The following is an 18,744-nucleotide window of genomic DNA, read 5'->3' as shown; positions in this document are numbered from 1 at the left end:
AAACACCCAATCATTTTAAACCACTTCAGTTTATTCAATTAGAAATTTTGCAGTACATTTTGGTTGTTTCCTAGAGATCTCAGGAAACTAACACATTTTCATAAGAAAATTAGCTTATTTATGCCAAAATAATGAGATAAATAAGTCAAGATGAGAAAAACAATAAAAAATTACTTCTGATTACAGCAAAATGGAGTGAAATGAAATATACAGATGTACCTGCTGTATCTTCATTTGGGCTTCAATACAACATAGACTTTTTGCCACCATATTTATTCTATTTTGATCTCCCAGCATCCTCCAAACCCAGACACACCCATCTGACTGCTGAACAGAGAAGCGTGATTCATCACTTCACAGAGCACATTTCCATCGCTCCACAGTCCAGTGTTGGTGTGTTTTACATCACTCCATCCATAACTTGGCATTGGATTTGTTGATGTGAGGCTTGCATGCAGCTGCTCAGCCATGGAAACAATTCCATGAAGCTTCCGCTGCACCGTTTTTATGCTTACATTAATGCCAGCGTAACTTCTGAACTCTTCTCTTTAATTCAGTTTATGTGATAAAATGGCATGGTCATTGAGCATGTTTACTTTTAAGATACCTGCAAATTACAAATCACATTATCACAAAAACCCCAGCCCTCCTTTTTAGTCTTCCCCTGTACTTCCTCTGTCCAGCAATGGTAGACCTCACAGAGGCCACCTGAATTTTACACTTTGGTGTGAGTTGTGTTAAAATCATATCAAACTGATTCCTGTATACACCAATAAAAACACATGTAGGAACCAAATATTAGGTGATTTCTTATTTCTGATTGCCAAAAACTGCAAGCAAACACCTGCACTCTGTCTTTACTTTGCCTCATTTTACCTTGGTTCCTGAGTGTTGCCAAGGTATATGGGCAAAAAATGTTGAGCGTCTGAACATGTAGTTGAATGACAAGAAAGCGTCCTTGAATCCTTGAATGACTTATACCTTCTGTTTGCCATAAAATCAAAATATCTGCTCTCAAAATGTCAGTTTCCTTTTTATCTCTACACATATCTCTGTCCCCTCATTTACAATCATTTTATATCTATATTACCCATAAGCCTTTGTTTCCTTTCTTCCTCCAGGCTATAGTGTTTCTGCTTTGTTTCTTATATCTGCCTCTTAGTTGTTCGAGTGTTTGATCACAGCACAGTTTTTGACTTTTATCTGCCTGCATGCTCTCTTTAGTGATTGCTTCCTGCTAATCTGTTTTCCTTCTGTTTCCTGGGTATTGACAACATAAATCCAGCTTTTATCCTCCTGCTGCTGTGTGGAGTCTGCTGGAGGCTTTAACTACAGAATGTAAATGGTAAGAAAAACATTAGACCTCATAAAGGAAGCCCTGAGACAGAAATCTTTTGGTTAAACTAAAGTTTCCATTTCTTTGGAGCACCTTTATAATTTTGTGTTGCAACATGCCCCCTCTCTTCCCCCCCTGCTATTTAGGATGGAACATGAATGGCTGGTTGGTTTCCAGCTCTGTGTTTACATCATGCCATATGTTTCTAGTTTGTGTTGATGTGATTACCTAGGAGAGAGGGGATGTTAGTCCGGCTGGAGGCTCTCGTTCTGTGCACTAATGTGATGACCTGACTGAAGTCATCACAGAAGCAGCTGAACTAGACTACTTTACTGGTGATCAATAAAAATGAGATTCCTGCAGTTATTTGGATTGTTTAAAGCTCCTGAGAGAAACTAGTTTTTGAGGATTTTGTCGCCCCCTGTAGACAGGGTTTAAAACATGGTCTTAGTAAATTGGACCTATATGAAGCCCCTCCCTATTAAGATTTCTTTTGTTAATATGAAGACATCTGGGGACTTCTATGAGGAGCTTTGACTACAGGTGTCCTCCCAAATGACTTTTTTGGATACCTGAAATCCATTTTGATATTTCTTTACATTCACTTTCTTCCCATTTACATTCAAATAGGCTACACATTTTTATAATGGAAATTATTTTCGAAATATACATCTAATGTGAACCGGGGTGGAGCCAACTGTGTCAGACATCAAGGGCTTAACCCAAACTTATGAAGGTCCATACTCTTCCCTGGACTGTTTTTTGCTAAGTAGGCAGTTATATGCACTATTCTTACACCATCTTAAAGTCCCTGTAAGGTGATTTAAAAAACAGTATTTTAGGTTTGTTGTATGACAGTCCACTGTGTTCTGAACCCCCAGGCCAAATTTCAGTCACGAAAAACATCTCTAAGTTCATAAAACTAGGCTTCAAAATCATGAAAATAAGGCAATGATATCTGCTGGTGAGGGCGTGTCTGTTGAATGAGCTGAAGCCACACCCACTGACAAGAAATATAATCATCAACTGTGAAAAATGCTTCTGATCAGAGCGCAGCTGCCTGGTTCTCTGCCAGAGCAGAGAGACAGAAGTCAGGAATTAAATTTACTGTTTTCTGGCACAAATCTCTCTATTATGATCCTTTTAATGCCCCGTACGCCACTGTGGCTGAAAGATTCCAGAAATTTACCTCACATTCCCTATAAAGACTGGTGATTTCATGGGCTCAGATTTTTGCCCTGCCCAAATACAACCAAGCTAGGGAAGAGGTGAACAATTTTCTAATAGTCTAAATAAAAAATTGAACCACACATAGCCTAGATCTCAGTGTTTTCACATGTTTACAGCAACCTTAGCCTATTCCAACATATCTGGTGTGTTAAGACACAACGTTTGGATTTACTTCACAGGAGCTTTAAATATATAGATTTTAAATGCCAACAATCAAAACCAATTATCTGAACATAAATTGTCGAGTTGCACCTTAAAAATATCCCTAAGAGGCAACATTGTGTTTGATATCTATGTCCTCACCATTGGGAAACCAACATGTTGAAACCAATAATTTTTACTTCCACCTTGTAAAAATGGTAGACCATGTCTTAAGTTATACAACAAACAGAAGAAAAATTAAGTTTTAAAGGCAATATAGGTCTGTAGTCTTATTTTTTGTTTCAACTCATTATGGATATATTGTTGGAAGTTAGAAGTTATAAAAAATGGCTTTATTTGGTCAGTTTGGTTAATAGAATCAAAAATGTCATGTAACCTGACATGTTAAAGCCCTACTTGATGGCGTAAACAAGACAGAGATGGTTAGTTGGTGTAGCCTTTTTCGACCAAGGTTTAAAAATGCGAGATTTTTTTTCCAATAAAAATCAAGGTACATTTTTATTTTTTACCCTAAATTATGTCCAAAATAAATGCTTTTAAAATCAAGAGATCTTGGTCTAAGGACTGTTAATAGAAGTCACTCATTAGTGGATTTATGATCAGGCTAAGACTGATTGAATATTAGGAGTGAATCATGCTTCAAATGTTGCGATTTCCCCTTTTATGTTTTGGATAGAGGGAAATAAAATGTGCAACGTTTTAAGTTTTGTTGGAAAGAGGCCACGTGACTCTTCACTGACACATTGTGGTTGGAGTACCCAGGGGCCGCCAGGGCCCCCCCTGACTCACACAGGCGGTCTGTGCCTTTTAGGTGACGGGGGACTGTGTAACTTGATCCAGGATGAAAATTGTGCGCCTGATCCGGCTGCCAGTCCACATTCAGCTCGTCAACGAGAGAGAGAGGAGGCACATGATGGAGCCGGTTCCTCTGCTGCTCATCTTAATCTCCTGTGTGCCGCTCTGCACGGCGGTCTACGATGGGCCCCTCCAACCGGAGATCTCCAACGGCACCTTTCATCACTTCTTCGTCCCGGACGGCGACTACGAGGAGAACGTGGACCCGGAGGAGTGCCAGATGCTGTTTAAATTCTCGGATGTGTATCCATGCGGGGCCTCAGAGGAGCGGGATTCCGTGGTGCGGGATGACTTCATCATCTCCAAGCTGCAGGCGGAGGACGCTGCGCGTCTGCTGGAGGGCATCGGCCGGACCGTGGCGCACGACCTGGACGGAGAGGACAGCTACGGAAGGTTTCTCCAGAGGGAAATCTCTCAGATCAGCGAGGCTTTCTCCAGCGTGGACAAGTCCCTGCTGGAGCTGGAGGTGAAGTTTAAACAGAGTCAGGAGACAGAGCTGAGAGAGGAGCAGCAGCTGAACGGATACGTGATGAAACAAGTGAGCGACATTAGGAACACGCTGAGGGGGACCACGGACATCTCCACCGGGCTGAAGGACAAGCACGAGCTGCTGTCTCTCATCATCCGTAGCCACGGCAGCAGACTGAGCCGCCTGAAGACAGAGTACTTACATGTTGGCTCTTAACAGCTCAGTTTGTGTGAGAGTGTGTGTTTTTTTGTGACCCTCCAGTTCACCAAACAACTGGAAAGTTCATTGTGGTTTCTGAATATCCCTCCTAAGTATGCTGAATGTGTCATTAAAGGGGAAACAGCAGCGCATTCCTCTGAGTCAGGAGGGAAAAGGGAAATGTGAACATGAATTATGTCTGCGTGGAGCCTCTGTGCCACCTCTGAGGAAGACCTTTACCAGGGAGAGTCAGACTACCCAAGTCCTCAAAGGAGACTTTTTCAATAGAAGAGCTGCTTTTTCTGTAAAGTGTAAATTATAATATTTAGATATTATCTGATCAAATAAATGTTTAATACTCATCTATAACTGTCCCTTTACTTTTAGGCAGCACTGTGAAAAGTTGACACAATAACAAAGTTTTAAACTTTGATATGACGCTATTAAACTTAAAATAATACTTGTTTTCATGCCATGATTAAACCTGAAGTCCTGTTGCCAACATAAAGTCTCTGTATTGTTCTAGTTTTAAAGCTTCAGGACAAACTTTTTGGTGCTGATGCCTCCTTAAGTCCTACAAAAGAAAAGAAGACTGTCAACAACAGGGCTAATCAGGGTTAAAGCTACGTTAGCTTTAGCTATGTTTGCTAAGCTCACATTACTAAAGCTCACACCGTTAAAGCAAACGTTGCTAGCTTACATTTTGCTAAAACTAACAAAGTTACAGCAAACCTTTCATCCAGCTTCTGCTAAAAGGGTCTAAACTTAATTTCTCACTTTTTTTCTGTTTCATTGATTAAATGTTGTTTAGTCTGTAATGTTAGCGATGTGGTTATTTCATGAATGTAAATGCCAGACTTTGTTTATGAATAAAGTTGAATTAAAAAAAAAAAGTAAAACCAGAAATACATTGTACTGGCAAGTTACATCACGTCCGTTCTGATGAAGGTGAATTGAAGCTACATTAGCTCAAGCTATGTTTGCTTAAGCTTGCGTTGCTAGAGCTCATGTTGCTAAAGCTCACTTTAAGCTACATTGGCTTGTAATAACTACTGCGCTAGAGTAGCATTTGTTTTGCTAAAGCTAATGAAGCTAAAGTGAGACACATTTTGCATAACTACTTCTAAAACAGGGCCGTTCATAATTTAATACCACATTAGACCTCTGGCTCTTTTATTGATGAATTATTGCTCAGTCTGTAATGTTAGTAATGTGGTTATTTCATAAATGTGACTGCCAGACTTTATGAATAAGGTTGATTTTTTTAATAAGTAAAACCAGAAATGTATTTTACTGGTAAATAGCGCTCAATAGTGGTTTCAGAAGCAAAAAATCCCATTCATTTTCTCCACTTCAGATTTGATTTTTAACCACTTGGTCGGAAGTATCCAAGCTAGACCTACCACGAGTGACGTGTCTGTGAAACTACGCTATATGCTCCTGTTGAATACAAGATTGGTGGGGTCTGTTGACTATTGATGACAATATTATAATTTCAAATATAATCACTACAATAAAGAAAGTTGTCGTAACAATGGTAACTATATGGTCTGAAAGCTTGAAAAGCTATCAATAACAACAAATAAAATAAATCACAATGGATTGTGGATAGGTAGTTCCTTACTCCTTGAAAAAAATATGTATTTAGTCTTGTACCCTTGCTTTTTCTCCTTTTTTGAACACCATTGTTGCACCAAATCATTTATGGTCATGAGTACTCAGATAGCTGCCAAGCTGAGTTATGCATTAAAACTGTTGTAATAAGTTTCTATGGGGGAATTGAATGTCAAAATTCAGTAACTGAACCAGCGCCACTGAAAAAGTAGGCAGGTGCTGTTGAGCTCTACTATGTTAGGTCTGTTCTGACAGAGAGCGTCCTACATTAGTGGTCTGAGAGCTGCAGTCTGCAGCCAGACTCCTCTTCAAAGAACTGGAAGTACCTGATAGCAAAATCTGCTGATGTGAGGAGCTTTTAAGCAGTTGAAAACCAGATCAAATTTTGGTAAGTCCTACATAAGTGAACAAGACAGTCAGCAACAGGATTGATTATTTATGCATATTCATTTAAATGCTTTTAAATGTTTCCACAGGGTAGGTACACATTATAAGAGTGATAGTTCTCAGAATTTTGCTGAGTTATTTTTATATCATCTGCATGAGATCAGAATAGGCAGATGTTACCTTAAAGTTAAATACAAGCAAATTTCTGTCAATATTTACCCTCAGTACTTTGGCTGTACGTGTCACCCTATATCAGCTGAAATATTGTCCATATGTACAAGTAAGTTTATGGAGTTATAGGCTGGACCAACAGGCCTACGTCAGCTAAATTCTTTATCTCAGTTCATGCTCATCCATTATACTTTAAATAGTGTTTTAAGGACTGAAGTTTTAATGTGTTGATGTCGTATCAGTTAAAGTCAAGAAGGTCTTGGCAAAAATCCAACATCTTGCATCCCTAATAATTACAAAACTACAGGAAAAAGAAGGATGAGATTTTTTTTTTTTTTTTTTTTTACAGAAAATACTACTCAAGGACGTACAGGATCAAGCGGCAACCTCTGGCCCTAAAAAATGAAGCCAATGCGGAAGTGAAAAAAAATTGCTAAACCGCGACTGTCCACTTGAGGCTAGCTGCAGGAAAACTGAAAGTTCTGTCTGCACACGTTAAACAGCCGGTTTTGACACACAAACTGGTTTACCGCCTGGTTCAAAACACCAAACGTGTCTCATTAGCTAGTGTCTTATTATGCTCCCACTGTACGGGGGATGAATTTTTTTGTACCACGATCGTTTGGATTATATTTAGGATAAACCTCACTTCACCATGATTGGCGCGTCTCATTTGATTGACAGATAGCTCGGCAGGCAGAGGCTCCGTTCCTGTCAACCGGAATGCTAGCTAGCAGGCTGACAGAAAGGCGCACTTAGTGGGCGGGCCGTTAGGTTGATCCAAAGTTCGGTTGAGACCGCAATTTCAATATGGAAGCATCCACGGATTGGCTTCAAAAGCTGCTTTACTCCGCCTATTGTAAGGAGACGACTGACGTCACACGGGGTTTGTCCAATTCTTTCTACAGTCTATGTACAGGATAAGCAAAGAGTTGCAATGAACTGTTTCATCCACAAAAGGCACCAAAATCAACAGAAAATGGAAACGGTTCTCACAGGAGCTTAAATGGACACAAATTGCTAGCAAACAACCTGCACGCTGTTTAGATCACCTAAAATAATTGGAAATTTCTTGGTACCAAAAAGCTGATGATGTACTGATGCAGTTTAAACGGCGTGATCTCAACTCTCTGGTCTTAGGAAACATCAACGTAACTTTCATGTCTTAACGCTAGTGAAAAGAACTGAAAAACATCAGGATTTGATGGTTCATATTGCTGCTTTATCTCCCTCACTCCCAACTGCTTCTGGCTAAATGAGGCTGAAGATAGTTTTTTATGCTTTGGTACTTTAAGATTCTCAGACTCTATATATTTTGTCATTTTAATATCCTTTTTTACAACCTTAATTCTGAGTTTTAGGTTGCTCCCTAACATGTCCAGAGATGTTCAGAGTTATTCAGCATAGTGCTGTTAAAAAAGAATATGCCCATCCTTTGAAGCTGTGGTTTCCATAACCCATGAAAACCCTTTGAAATCTGTTCATTTCATTCCCAACTTTAAAAATAGATACTCCTCCGTCTTTTTCTTCCTATCTTTACGTCATTGTGTTTGTTGTCGGTGCTACAAGTAGCGGACTCAGCCGTCCCGTTAAACGGCCCTGCTTAATTGGCGTCTGAGGTTTGTTAGTGCCTCCCACTTCCATCTGGAAATCATCTACTGCAGTATGAAATATGTTTGTCTGGAGGCAGCCACTGTCATCATTATCTACTCTTTTGTCTGTCAAGATCAATAAAGATGTATGACTGACGAGACGTGTTTTCAAGTTGTTTTGTGTGATTACCAGAAATAGAAACATCACAAAGCTTGCGTGAATCTCTAGAAAGAGCACTGGTTTGTTCTTCTGCTGTTCTGACAGAAAATACCTTATTTCAAACACTGTTTATGTGAGAAAAGTTGTTTAGAATTCCTGTAAGGCATTAGTTCTTATCTGCTGTCAGGCTGTTTAAATTGACTCTCCCTTGGATTTAATACCAGGAAAGCTTTTGGTATAATCCCTGTATTTTCCATCTTTAACGAGCATTAAAAACTCTCTTGTTTCAGCTAGTGTCTACTACAACCACACAGTATAACTGCCATAAGCGTGCCCACATTTTTACAGATAATGTCTCTGTAGATATGAACGAGCCAGATGTGCTTCCCCGGGCCCAACTGGGTGTGATTTCCTCTGTCTGGTTTTCCTCACAGTCCGGCTTCCCCTGAGGGACCCCTTTTTAAAAACAGCTCTGTGGAGCTCGGCATAGTACAGGCAGACCCTGTCAGAAACTCCATGTGTGGAGAAACCCTATATGTATGTACAGCTTTTCATTTTCAGGGGCACGTGAACACGGCTCCCAAGACTGGATTCAAAGATTTGGTTGAAATTTCCACGAGTGTCAGGAAAAGCAAAGCAGGTTAGGAAACCTCTCAAAGTAAACCCAGCCATCCCACTTATTTTGTCTTTCTTGGCTCCTAGCATTAATTCCTCCTATAGGGAAGTGTGTTTCTGTGGTTTCGGGCCTCTGGTGCTCATAAGGAGGAAGGCTTTTTTGGTATTCTCCTCACAGACATATTTTAAGGACAAACAAAGAAAAGGTCAAGAATGTTGACCTGAGATCACTCTGATCCCTCTCTGAGCACAGCCAAAGCCCTGAAGCCACATGCCTCTGTGCTGTTATTATTAGACAGATGAGAGCTATTTGAATACTACAACTGCTACTTGTCCTTCCACTATCACTGCAATAAATACTCCAGTAAAATTACCACTACTACCAGCACTAATAGTTTTACTATCCTTCATCTAAAGCTGCTTTGCAAGTTAAGGCACTTACTACAAGAAAACATTTTGGGCCCATTTCCCTGCAGCTGACCAAAGTCAGCAAAGGTTTGATTATCTGATGGTCCTAATAATGATGTTGCCAGATTTTCAAACTGTAGTTTGAGGTGCGTTTCGAGTAATTTCACCCTCCTAAATCTAATCAGAAAGTAATCAGAGCTGCCCTGATTTGAACTCCTTAATACTGAACATGATCAATATTTACAATCATAAATCCTGTTGTGGTTGGAGAACTCTGAAGACAGCAGAGCACAGTCTGTGAACTGTCAGACAGAACAATAGAAGCCAGAAGCAAGCAACAAAAACAGCTATGGCAACAGTCTGTGAACAACACAAGCGATTAACCAACATGTCCCTTAAACATCCCACAACTGCACTGACAAGGAGACAATTTGGATTGAAAATGTTAATTTAGGATTTACAATAAATCCCCCCCCCCTTTCTCTCTCTCTCTCTCTCTCTCTCTCTCTCTCTCTCTATATATATATATATATATATACATATATATATATATATATGTTTGTGTGTGCTGTTACTCGAATAAGAAAAATAATCAAGTTAATCACATTACTACGCTGTGATTAATCATGATTAATCACAGCATTTTTTAATAGTTTAAGTATATTTTGGTGTTTTTAGATTTTTAGAGGATATTATTGTCAAGTGTTTCATTCTTATTCTTTCAATTCTATGTACAGCACATTGAAAGTGCTGATCTGAGTCCTTATTGATACCACTATCGAATCTTTCTATAGTATGGTGGAAAGCCAAAACAAGGGCAAATATTTAAACTACAAGTGATCTTTGCTGAGTAGTGCTTGAGTTATAAAGCTATGATTCAGTCTGTCACTATTGTATATCCTTTTGAATATAAACACATATTCACACTGTATTTATTAGAGTTTCTCATCAAAAAGTAAATTTTCCCATTTTTATGTGACCTTTAAACATATCATAACATATACAATACAGTTGTCTAATCTACAAAGGTTACCTGAACGTATCATATTTTCCATCTTCAAAAAGGTTAAGTTTGCTAATTAACTTAAATTTTGCCAATTCCAATGCAGATTGCTACACTGGATTAATATTGTTAACAAACAGGACTTGCTACAAGCTTTGGAGCATTTTTCAGCATTTATCTGAGCAGCTGAAGAAGAAAACTGTCCTGAAGCAGCAGAAGGAGGAGTATGACCATGGCTTTGTCACGTGTTGTTGTTAGCGTCTTTGCTAATGTTTCGCTCATCAATGGAGGCTCATCCTCCATAAAAATATTCTAACGCAGCATGCGTAGGTTACGTAGCTCCTTTAGCTGCACAAACTGCATGGATAATGGAGTTAAGTAGCTAACAAAGCTATGTTGCTAATGTAGTTACATAGCTGATGTAGCTAAGTAGCTAAAGCTAAGCTCATAAAGCTGCTAAATAATTTAAGCTATGTAGCTACGTAAGCTCTAGTTACACATGCTAAAGCTCACATTGCTAAAGCGAACTTAAAGCTAAAGCTTAGCCAAGCTAGCTTTGGCTTTTGTAAATTTACATAGCTAGCATAGCTATAATTTAATCCTAGATTAGAACTCAAACCTTTTTTATTTATGAAGTCATGCTTTATCATTAATTTTTGCAGTGTGGGTATTTCATGAATGTAACTTTTGTTAAGATTTTGTTCATGAGTAAAGCTGAATTTAGAATAAGATGTAAAGCTAGAAATACATTGCACCATCCTCTGTTCTTGGTTCACTTTTAGATCTTTTTTTTTGTATTTTCATATTGACAGCCGAGTAAAGTCTCGTGTTACCTGTACATGTTTCGACTGCTAACTTCCTGCTGTCTTCCTCAAAAGAGTCTTGGTCAGAAAGTTTGGTTGTTCTGTCTTGAATGACAGGACAACCATGCCCCTTACTGTCTGACAGCTTCTTGACAAAGACTGCCCCGTCCCTCTATAGTCCATCAGTCCCTCATCCATCGGTGGTACTTGTTTCCTGCATGGATAACCCTACCAGTTTCTCTGTCCATGATGGGATTTTCCCTTTTGCAGTGGACTGATTTTAGGTTCTCCTGTTCAGCCTTAGATGGAAACATCTGGAGGGTGCCTCCAGATGTTTCCATCTAACATTTTTCTGGTGTTCCCTCTTATGTGTGCCAAAAGGTCTTCCTGTTGTCGGGAAGCCATCGAAGGGGCCCATAGTATGAACAGGAGCATGAACAGGGATGAGGGGGCTTATATGCTGCCCCCCACCTGGAATGCTGTCCTCAAGAAGATGCCAAACAGCAGGGGGGTTGTCCTGCAAAAGATCAGCTGATACAGCAACATCACATGACACTTCTGAAAACCAGATAATGGATTGATTGACACAACTTTGAGCTGCAAATCATTCCATCTCTCTTCACATACATTTTTTAACATTTCCATTCCAGGGTTAATTTGGCACGACTAAGTTTAGAATCTCACAGGATCTAGTGTGGAGTACCTCAAGGGTCTCTCTGTGGTCCTGTTTGATTTTCTTTCTCCATGCTTGAACTCAGATCCACTGACAAAGTACTGTTTTCAATTTTCATCAATCACAATACACGGCTCGATTACTTTCACCCAAAGGAGTTAAAAAAAACAATTGATCACACATCAAAAATGCTGAAATTAGGTTAAGCTGGCAATTTTAAAGCTTCCTTTGCATGTTTAACTAATAGTCTCAGCATTTTTCTGGTTACACAGATTCCCAAAGAGTCATTGTTTGTATCTTCCAAGAACCTGTCAGCGATTATTCATGCCTTCATCACATCCTGTCTAGACCTCAGCAAGATACTCTGTTCCTTTCAGGACTGCAACTGATTAAAGATGACCCACTTAAGCCCACTTAATAAGATTTTTAGTATTGTTTTTAACAGAATATTGTTTAAAATATTAGGATATGATAACTAATGAAAACACTTGTAGTCCTCCTACATCCACTGGCCAGGATTTTTTAACCTTCAACATTGGTTACTTTCAGTGCTGCAGCTGCACAAAACAACTCTTAGAATAATAAATAGTTAATCAACACAACAGTTAAGAGGCGATACTGAAGAGCTGAGAAAACGAGTGAAGCAAGCAAGTAAATGAGCTGTCAGAGATTTAATTTGTCATAAAAAGCTGTGGTTTAGTAATTGCAGCTCAGAATAAATGGTATGCATGTTGCCAATGGAAAAAGAGCTTTTCATATTAATCCATCATAAAGCCAATGTAAACATATGCAGTTGTCATGGGATCAGAGAGCTTTTGAGGTCATTATTTGGAATCCATTTCTCTGTATAGATGTTTATAAAAGGCGGTTTTATTTGACTGAAACCATCAGCAGACTATGACCTCACTTTATATGGTCTGTTAAATTTGGATTGTTTTATTTTTGGTCAGTTTTGTTTCTTGGTTTTGGTCAGCAACTCAGGCTTCAGTGAGACATATTTCGTCATTTAACTGTTCAGAAGTGGTTGAATAAAACAGATTCCTTGAAGCACTACCAAACACAGAAATAGCTGCTGTTTAAAGACAGAATGCTGTAAAAGTTTAGACTCAATTAGAAAGCCTCTGCGCCGTCTGACACAACAGTTAACTCATGTTGTAATACGAGAGAGAGTCGACCACATGGAAGTTTACACGGCGTATTGAGAAAGTATTGAGACTCCCTGTCACTTTCTTCAGTTTTGTTATGTTGTTGCCTGATGCTACAGTAAAAAAAACACTTATTCTCATTGGTCTACACTCAGTGCCCCATCATGACAAAGTGAAAACAGATTTTTATAACAAGTTAATTAAAATAAAAACTGAAATATCACAGTGACATCAGAATTTAGGCCCTTGGCAACAACACTTGAAATTTAGCTCCGTAGATGTTTCTACACCTTGATAAGAGTCCACCAGTGGTAAATTAGATTAATTGGACATGATTTAAGAGAAGTCACACCTCTCTCAGAGTCTTGGTCATTCTGTACTTACTAAAGACCTTTCTTAGGTGCATCTTTGGGTATTGTTGGCAAGACCATGTGTCTAAAGCCTGGTATTCACTGTGCAATTTTGGGCTGTCCCAGATGGTCCCTAAACAGTGGTCCTACGTCGCATGGTGAGACAGGTTGACAGATGGCCATTGTCATGGACCTAAGACCAAAAATAGCCTGGGATAAAATTCTGACGTCAGAAATTTAGGATGAACATCTCCCAATGTGACTGCTATGACCTATGTAAGCTAACCAACCAACAGAGTGCAGGATGAAATGATTTAACGATAAACACAACAATGGCGCTAACAAACAAGTTAGCATTAACTGAGACAATGCCAAAACGCAGAAATCTGTTGGATTCCAACAAGGAGGAAATTCTTGATCCCTGAAGTTTTTCTAAGCTTAAGTATGCTACAGTTACAATGGCTTTTTTGTTGCTTTGCATCACTATTTACCACAGCACTGGTGGCGTGGATATATTTGCACACACTGGTGACATTTGCATACTGGTGTACGTCCTAGCCTGCGATTCAGCAGGCTAGTGGGAGTTGTCATAGTAAAGTCTGCACATATCAAACTTGATGTATGAGATGTCGCACTGTGCAGCACGCCAGAAACTTATAAGACTGCTAAAAATGTCACTGTCTGTAGGAGGCATAATGCTGACATGCTCAGAAGTGCAGGGATGGGAAGCATCAGTGCCTGATATGGGGACCGCAGCTATGCTTTTACAGGCACCTGGCGCGCTTTCTCAGGCCTGATCCAGCTCACTGCATACTAGGTGCTTAGGACCCGGTGGGGTGGTCTACACCACAGGGGTAATTGTGTGCGTAGTGAACGGGCCAGCTGGGAGTGTACCTGGAGAGATGGGGCATTGGCCTAGCATAGGCCTAGAGGATGGCCATCAGGAGGCCAGAGATGGCCAAGGTTTACATGGCAAAGTGCTGAACTGGCGTATGCTCCCATATCTGGCCTGAACTGACCTGACATACCTCTCTATAGAGCTCAGTGACAAGATTGTTGCAGGGCACAGATCTGGGGAAAGCTACAAAAAAGTTCTGTTGCACTGAAAGTTGCCAAGAGCACAGTGACCTCTATAATTCTCCAATGGGAGAAGTTTAGCATAACCAGGACTCTTCTAGGAGCTGGTCTTCTGGCTAAACTGAGCAATAAGTTTAGTAAGGGAGATGACAAGGTACCTGATCACTGTGACTGAACTCCAGAGCTCCTGTGTGGAGATGGGACAAAGTCCCAGAGGGACAACCATCACTGCAGCCCTCCACTGATATGGTCTTACAGCAGATGGAAGCCTCTCCTCAGTGCAACATGCATAAAAGCATACCGTCTTGCTGTGTTCCCTTTAATCCTAAAACCTTCCAAATTCCGAGTTGACATAATCAAAAACGTGCCTGTACTCAGAAGTCGAGGAACCCTACAGTACCCTCAGTTACGAGCTTGTAGCAAATGAAATGCATTCAGACTGCTGTCTGAATGGGGCTAAACATTTAAAAGGATAAACACCGAAACTATACAAGGATACAACTTAGGTAATTTTATAAATCAAAGGTCATAAAATGTCAAAATACCACTAAGACAAGCCAAATGGCTGCCAGGTGGCCAGGAGGTTCTTTTTCCCAAAAAGAGGACCATTTTTGCAGTTTCTCACATTTTTTTAAACGTTCAGCCATGCTGTGTTCAGTATATTCAGTTATCTGTTTTGAATTTATTTGCTTTTTTTTTTTTTTGATGATTCTGTTTAATTTGTCATGATGGAGTACTGAGTGTAATGAGAAAAAATATATTTTTATAACAATAGCATCAGGTTGCTTCATAACAACATTAAAAAAGTGAAGGGGGTCTGAATACATCCTGAATACACTGCATTAAGCTGGTTCAGAGTGTTACACATGCAGGCAGGGAAATGCTTTTGCACAGCTGTTTTATTTCTCAAAAATATTTCGATGGGGGTTAGGACCTCAAGAACAACAAAACATTTCCCTCAAACACAGTTTGGTCTGAATGCTCATTATTTTTCCTTGAATAAACATAAATGCATCTGCATACATACAATTCAAAAAGTACATGTACATATTTTGTTTTGAATGGGTACATCATGATACACAGTTGCCCTTTGAAATGTGACAGAACACATCCAATTTAATCTTCAGTATAGATTCCAAATTGTGCTATTGATCACCTGCCAGTTTTTCTTTTTCTCTTTTTTTCGTCTTAAACTAGCAGATTGTACAGGAAGAAAATGTTTTTAGAACTATTCTCCTCTTGAAGAGCAAGCAATAACACTGAACAGTTCATTCATAAAGAGGGACAGAAAAAGCACCAGAGGGACTGAAACCACCTTCAGTCAAATGTCACCTCTTTTTCATTTTCATGTGAGCGAGAGCCAAGTGTGCCTTTCTGTCCCTGTGCTTGGCTTTGTAAAGGCTCTCTCTCTCTTTGCTCGGAGTCCCTGCATTGTGTCGAACTGTCACTGCAACAGGGCTCATCACTGTTTCAGGATGAGACAGGTGTCTGTTAGATGCAAAGGACGCCTGTCACACGCAGCCGTTCTCCTGCCTGGGCTTGTGCACCACGGGGGTGTGTGGAGGGTAGAGGGAGGGAGCGAGTGTGCACAGGAAACCAGCCAGCAATGTAAGGCCCAGTCCTCCCCAGGCACAGAACATGGACCAGCCGTAGCCGTGACTGATGTCCTCGGGTATTCCGAACATGTAGCGAGGGTAACGTGAGAGTTCAAAGTTGATCCCAGCCACACATGTACACAGGGAGATTATGCAGCATGTTCCTGCAAAAAAAAAAAAAAAAAAAAGAAAGTCAGACAACACAATTTCATCTCTTGTGATGATGCATCATTCCAGCACTCTATTTTAGAAACACTCTACTGCCCCTCTGTGGTGACTTACGGTATTGCTCTTTATGTAAAGTACATCTTACCTCCCATGAGGAAGAGGAGTCCAGCGACATACTGCATCAGATCATGCTCCTTACAGCAGCCCAGCACGCCAATGATCCAGCCGAAGAGGATGATGGACACAGCCATGCCAATGAAGCTGGCAGTCATTCTCTGGAGGTCTATAGGTGGAGAGAATCAAAATCAGCAAAATGTATCTACATATATCCAAGTAGATTATTTAAAAAGGGGCATTTGGGGTACTCACGTAGCGCGTGCCACTCATCCTGCCTTATTGTCTTCGTCAGGTTGATTGGCAGATTTCTGGGCAGCGCTGATGATGAGTAGTAGTATTTTATTGGTGTGCAGCGCGGAACCAATCCTGTGCATGTAAACAACAAAGAGGATGTCACATAAGCACTGAGATCAGATGAGGAGGATACCACAGACAGGGCTCTCTGAGTGCTACCTACCCCCCCCTCCCAAAATTTTTTTTTGCAACCCAACCCCCCTTCACCACCACCCACCCACTCACTTATCCACCCACACCATTGTAGAGTAGCTTATTGTACGCATCTCGAGGCTTCTGTTACTACGGCTTGCCCTTTTGTGCTGGAAAATAACACAGCACGTCGATTGCGTTGAAACTGTACTCCGTGTGATACTGCGTAGGCCTGGAGGGTCTGTGCGCAGCATCAGCACCTTGGATAACGCATACGTGCGCTAAGTATACACTGATAGCGCCAAAATGAACACAATACAGCGCAAAATGTGGCAATAACACACACCTTTGAAGATCAAATCCTCTGTCTCCAGGTCAAAGCCCGCTCGGTGGCACTTTCTCCACAGTCCGGTGATGGTGGAGTTGTATTGCCGACTGCAGAGGGACTCCATGGCCGGGGCAGGTGGCGAGAAGTGCCGCTTAGCCCGCAGCAGCATCTCGCCACTAACATCGGAACCCCTCCTCTCTGTATGTTTCTCCTTCGGCAACATGCGAAGAGGAAGGTTGTTGTTGGAGATGTAAATGTAGCCCGGGTCGTTTCTTTTGTTGGAATAATTTTTACAGCGCTCCCGGTGCCTCCTCGCGTCTGTCTCGTACCAGTTGTCAGTGCTGATCGCGATCGCTATCAGTCCCAAAGCGCAAAAAGCCAAAAAGAGACCAGCCACGGTTAAAGTCCTCATAGCAGCCATGTTCCATGCGTCTTTCGCCTCGGTACCGTGATAAATCCACGGGACAGCAGGGCTCCTCTCCTGGCTGCTGCTGCTGCTGCTGTCAGTATTTAAGGTGGGGAGGGAATTCAACAATAGAAGGAAACCTGAAATGCGGAGAAATCCCCAAAGACCTCATTTCTTTAATTTGACAATCATCACCGGAGTAAAAGAGTCCAAATCCGAGGCAGAGAATAAATAAATTCAGGCCTCGATGAGCAATATTTTGGTTGTCTCCTCTATGCCTCTGAACTCAGTCTAGCCTAGATACTGGTCGGTCCAACATTTCTTTCCAGTAGATGGAGACAGAGCAAATATTTGAAGGCACAACAACCCCCAGGCCGGCACTGACACAGCAGATCATGATCTGTAGGGTAAGATGGCCAAAGTGTAAGAAAGTTACACCCTCAGGTTTTTGTGCCATCTTCTCATTCTACACGATTCTACAGTGTTCAGTTCTGAAGGTGATGCTATTAAAGCTCCCGAGAGGTGTTTTTACTTGGTCAGGGAACTGACTGAAATTAAGTCTGTTGTTTCTCTATGAGCAAAGCATACAAGACCTTAAGTGGTTGACTAAAATGGCCTATTATAGTTATTATTATGGTGATGTTACTGGGGGTAGGTGTCAGGAAAGGGTTTTACATTACACTATAGGAACAACAGCAAAAAAGAAAGCAGAACCAGTCTTTTGTTTGAATAACTACTTACATTTACTGATTTTATAAATCAATCATGATCAACATAATTTGGCTTTCTCTGACAAAAACAAAAACTGATGCAAATGTGAAGAAAACTTCTATTTAATAAAAGCATGTAATTAAAAAAAAGGTTACTGCATAAATATTCTCCCCTTTCAAGTCAGTATTTGGTAGAGGCACCTTTGGATACAATCACAGTCTGTGTGGATAGGTCTCAGCCAGGCTTGCACATCTGGACACTGTAGTTTTACTTCATCCAGGTTGGGATCAGCATGAACAGCACTTTTTCAAGTCCAGACAAATTTTCTGCTGGGTTGAGGTCTGGGCTCATCTTGTTGTCTATAAACCATTTCTGTGTAGCTTTCACTGTATGCTTCGAGTCACTGTCTTGCTGGAAAATAAATCTTCTCTGAAGTTGTAGTTTTCTTGCAGACTGAATAAGATTGTCCTCCAGGATTTTCCTATATTTTGCTGCATTCATTTTGCCCTCAACCTTCACAAGTCTCCCAAGGTCTTTATGGTGTAATGGTAGCAAGGAATAATTAATCAGAGACTGGCCTTCCAGACACAGGTGTCTTTATATACTACAATTGAGACACATTAACTGCACCATGGTAATTCCCACTGGTACCAACTGGCTGGACCTCAGTCACTTTAAAGAGGATGAATGTTTATGCATTCACTTATTTTATCCTACATATTGTTGTCAAATTGTGATTACTTTG

General features: G+C 40.6%; 2 protein-coding genes across 2 annotated transcripts; one reads left to right on the top strand and one right to left on the bottom strand.

Moving 5' to 3' along the window:
* Positions 1 to 3,579: 3,579 nt before the first annotated feature.
* fibina (fin bud initiation factor a) lies at positions 3,580 to 5,133 on the top strand. The gene has a single exon (XM_041796750.1). The coding sequence runs from the start codon at positions 3,639 to 3,641 to the stop codon at positions 4,266 to 4,268; it is 630 nt and encodes a 209-aa protein (XP_041652684.1). The 5' UTR covers positions 3,580 to 3,638; the 3' UTR covers positions 4,269 to 5,133.
* A 10,014-nt stretch (positions 5,134 to 15,147) lies between these two features.
* tmem276a (transmembrane protein 276a) lies at positions 15,148 to 17,552 on the bottom strand. The gene is made up of 4 exons (XM_041796747.1): positions 16,901 to 17,552; positions 16,381 to 16,494; positions 16,157 to 16,294; positions 15,148 to 16,007 (listed from the first exon to the last, which is right to left on the bottom strand). Exons 1-4 carry the CDS (start codon positions 17,301 to 17,303, stop codon positions 15,760 to 15,762), a joined length of 903 nt encoding a protein of 300 aa, XP_041652681.1. The 5' UTR covers positions 17,304 to 17,552; the 3' UTR covers positions 15,148 to 15,759.
* Between the last annotated feature and the right edge of the window lie 1,192 nt (positions 17,553 to 18,744).

Source organism: Cheilinus undulatus, linkage group 9 (genome assembly GCF_018320785.1).
Source record: "Cheilinus undulatus linkage group 9, ASM1832078v1, whole genome shotgun sequence".
Classification (NCBI taxonomy): domain Eukaryota; kingdom Metazoa; phylum Chordata; class Actinopteri; order Labriformes; family Labridae; genus Cheilinus; species Cheilinus undulatus.
This window is presented reverse-complemented; position numbering and strand designations above follow the sequence as displayed.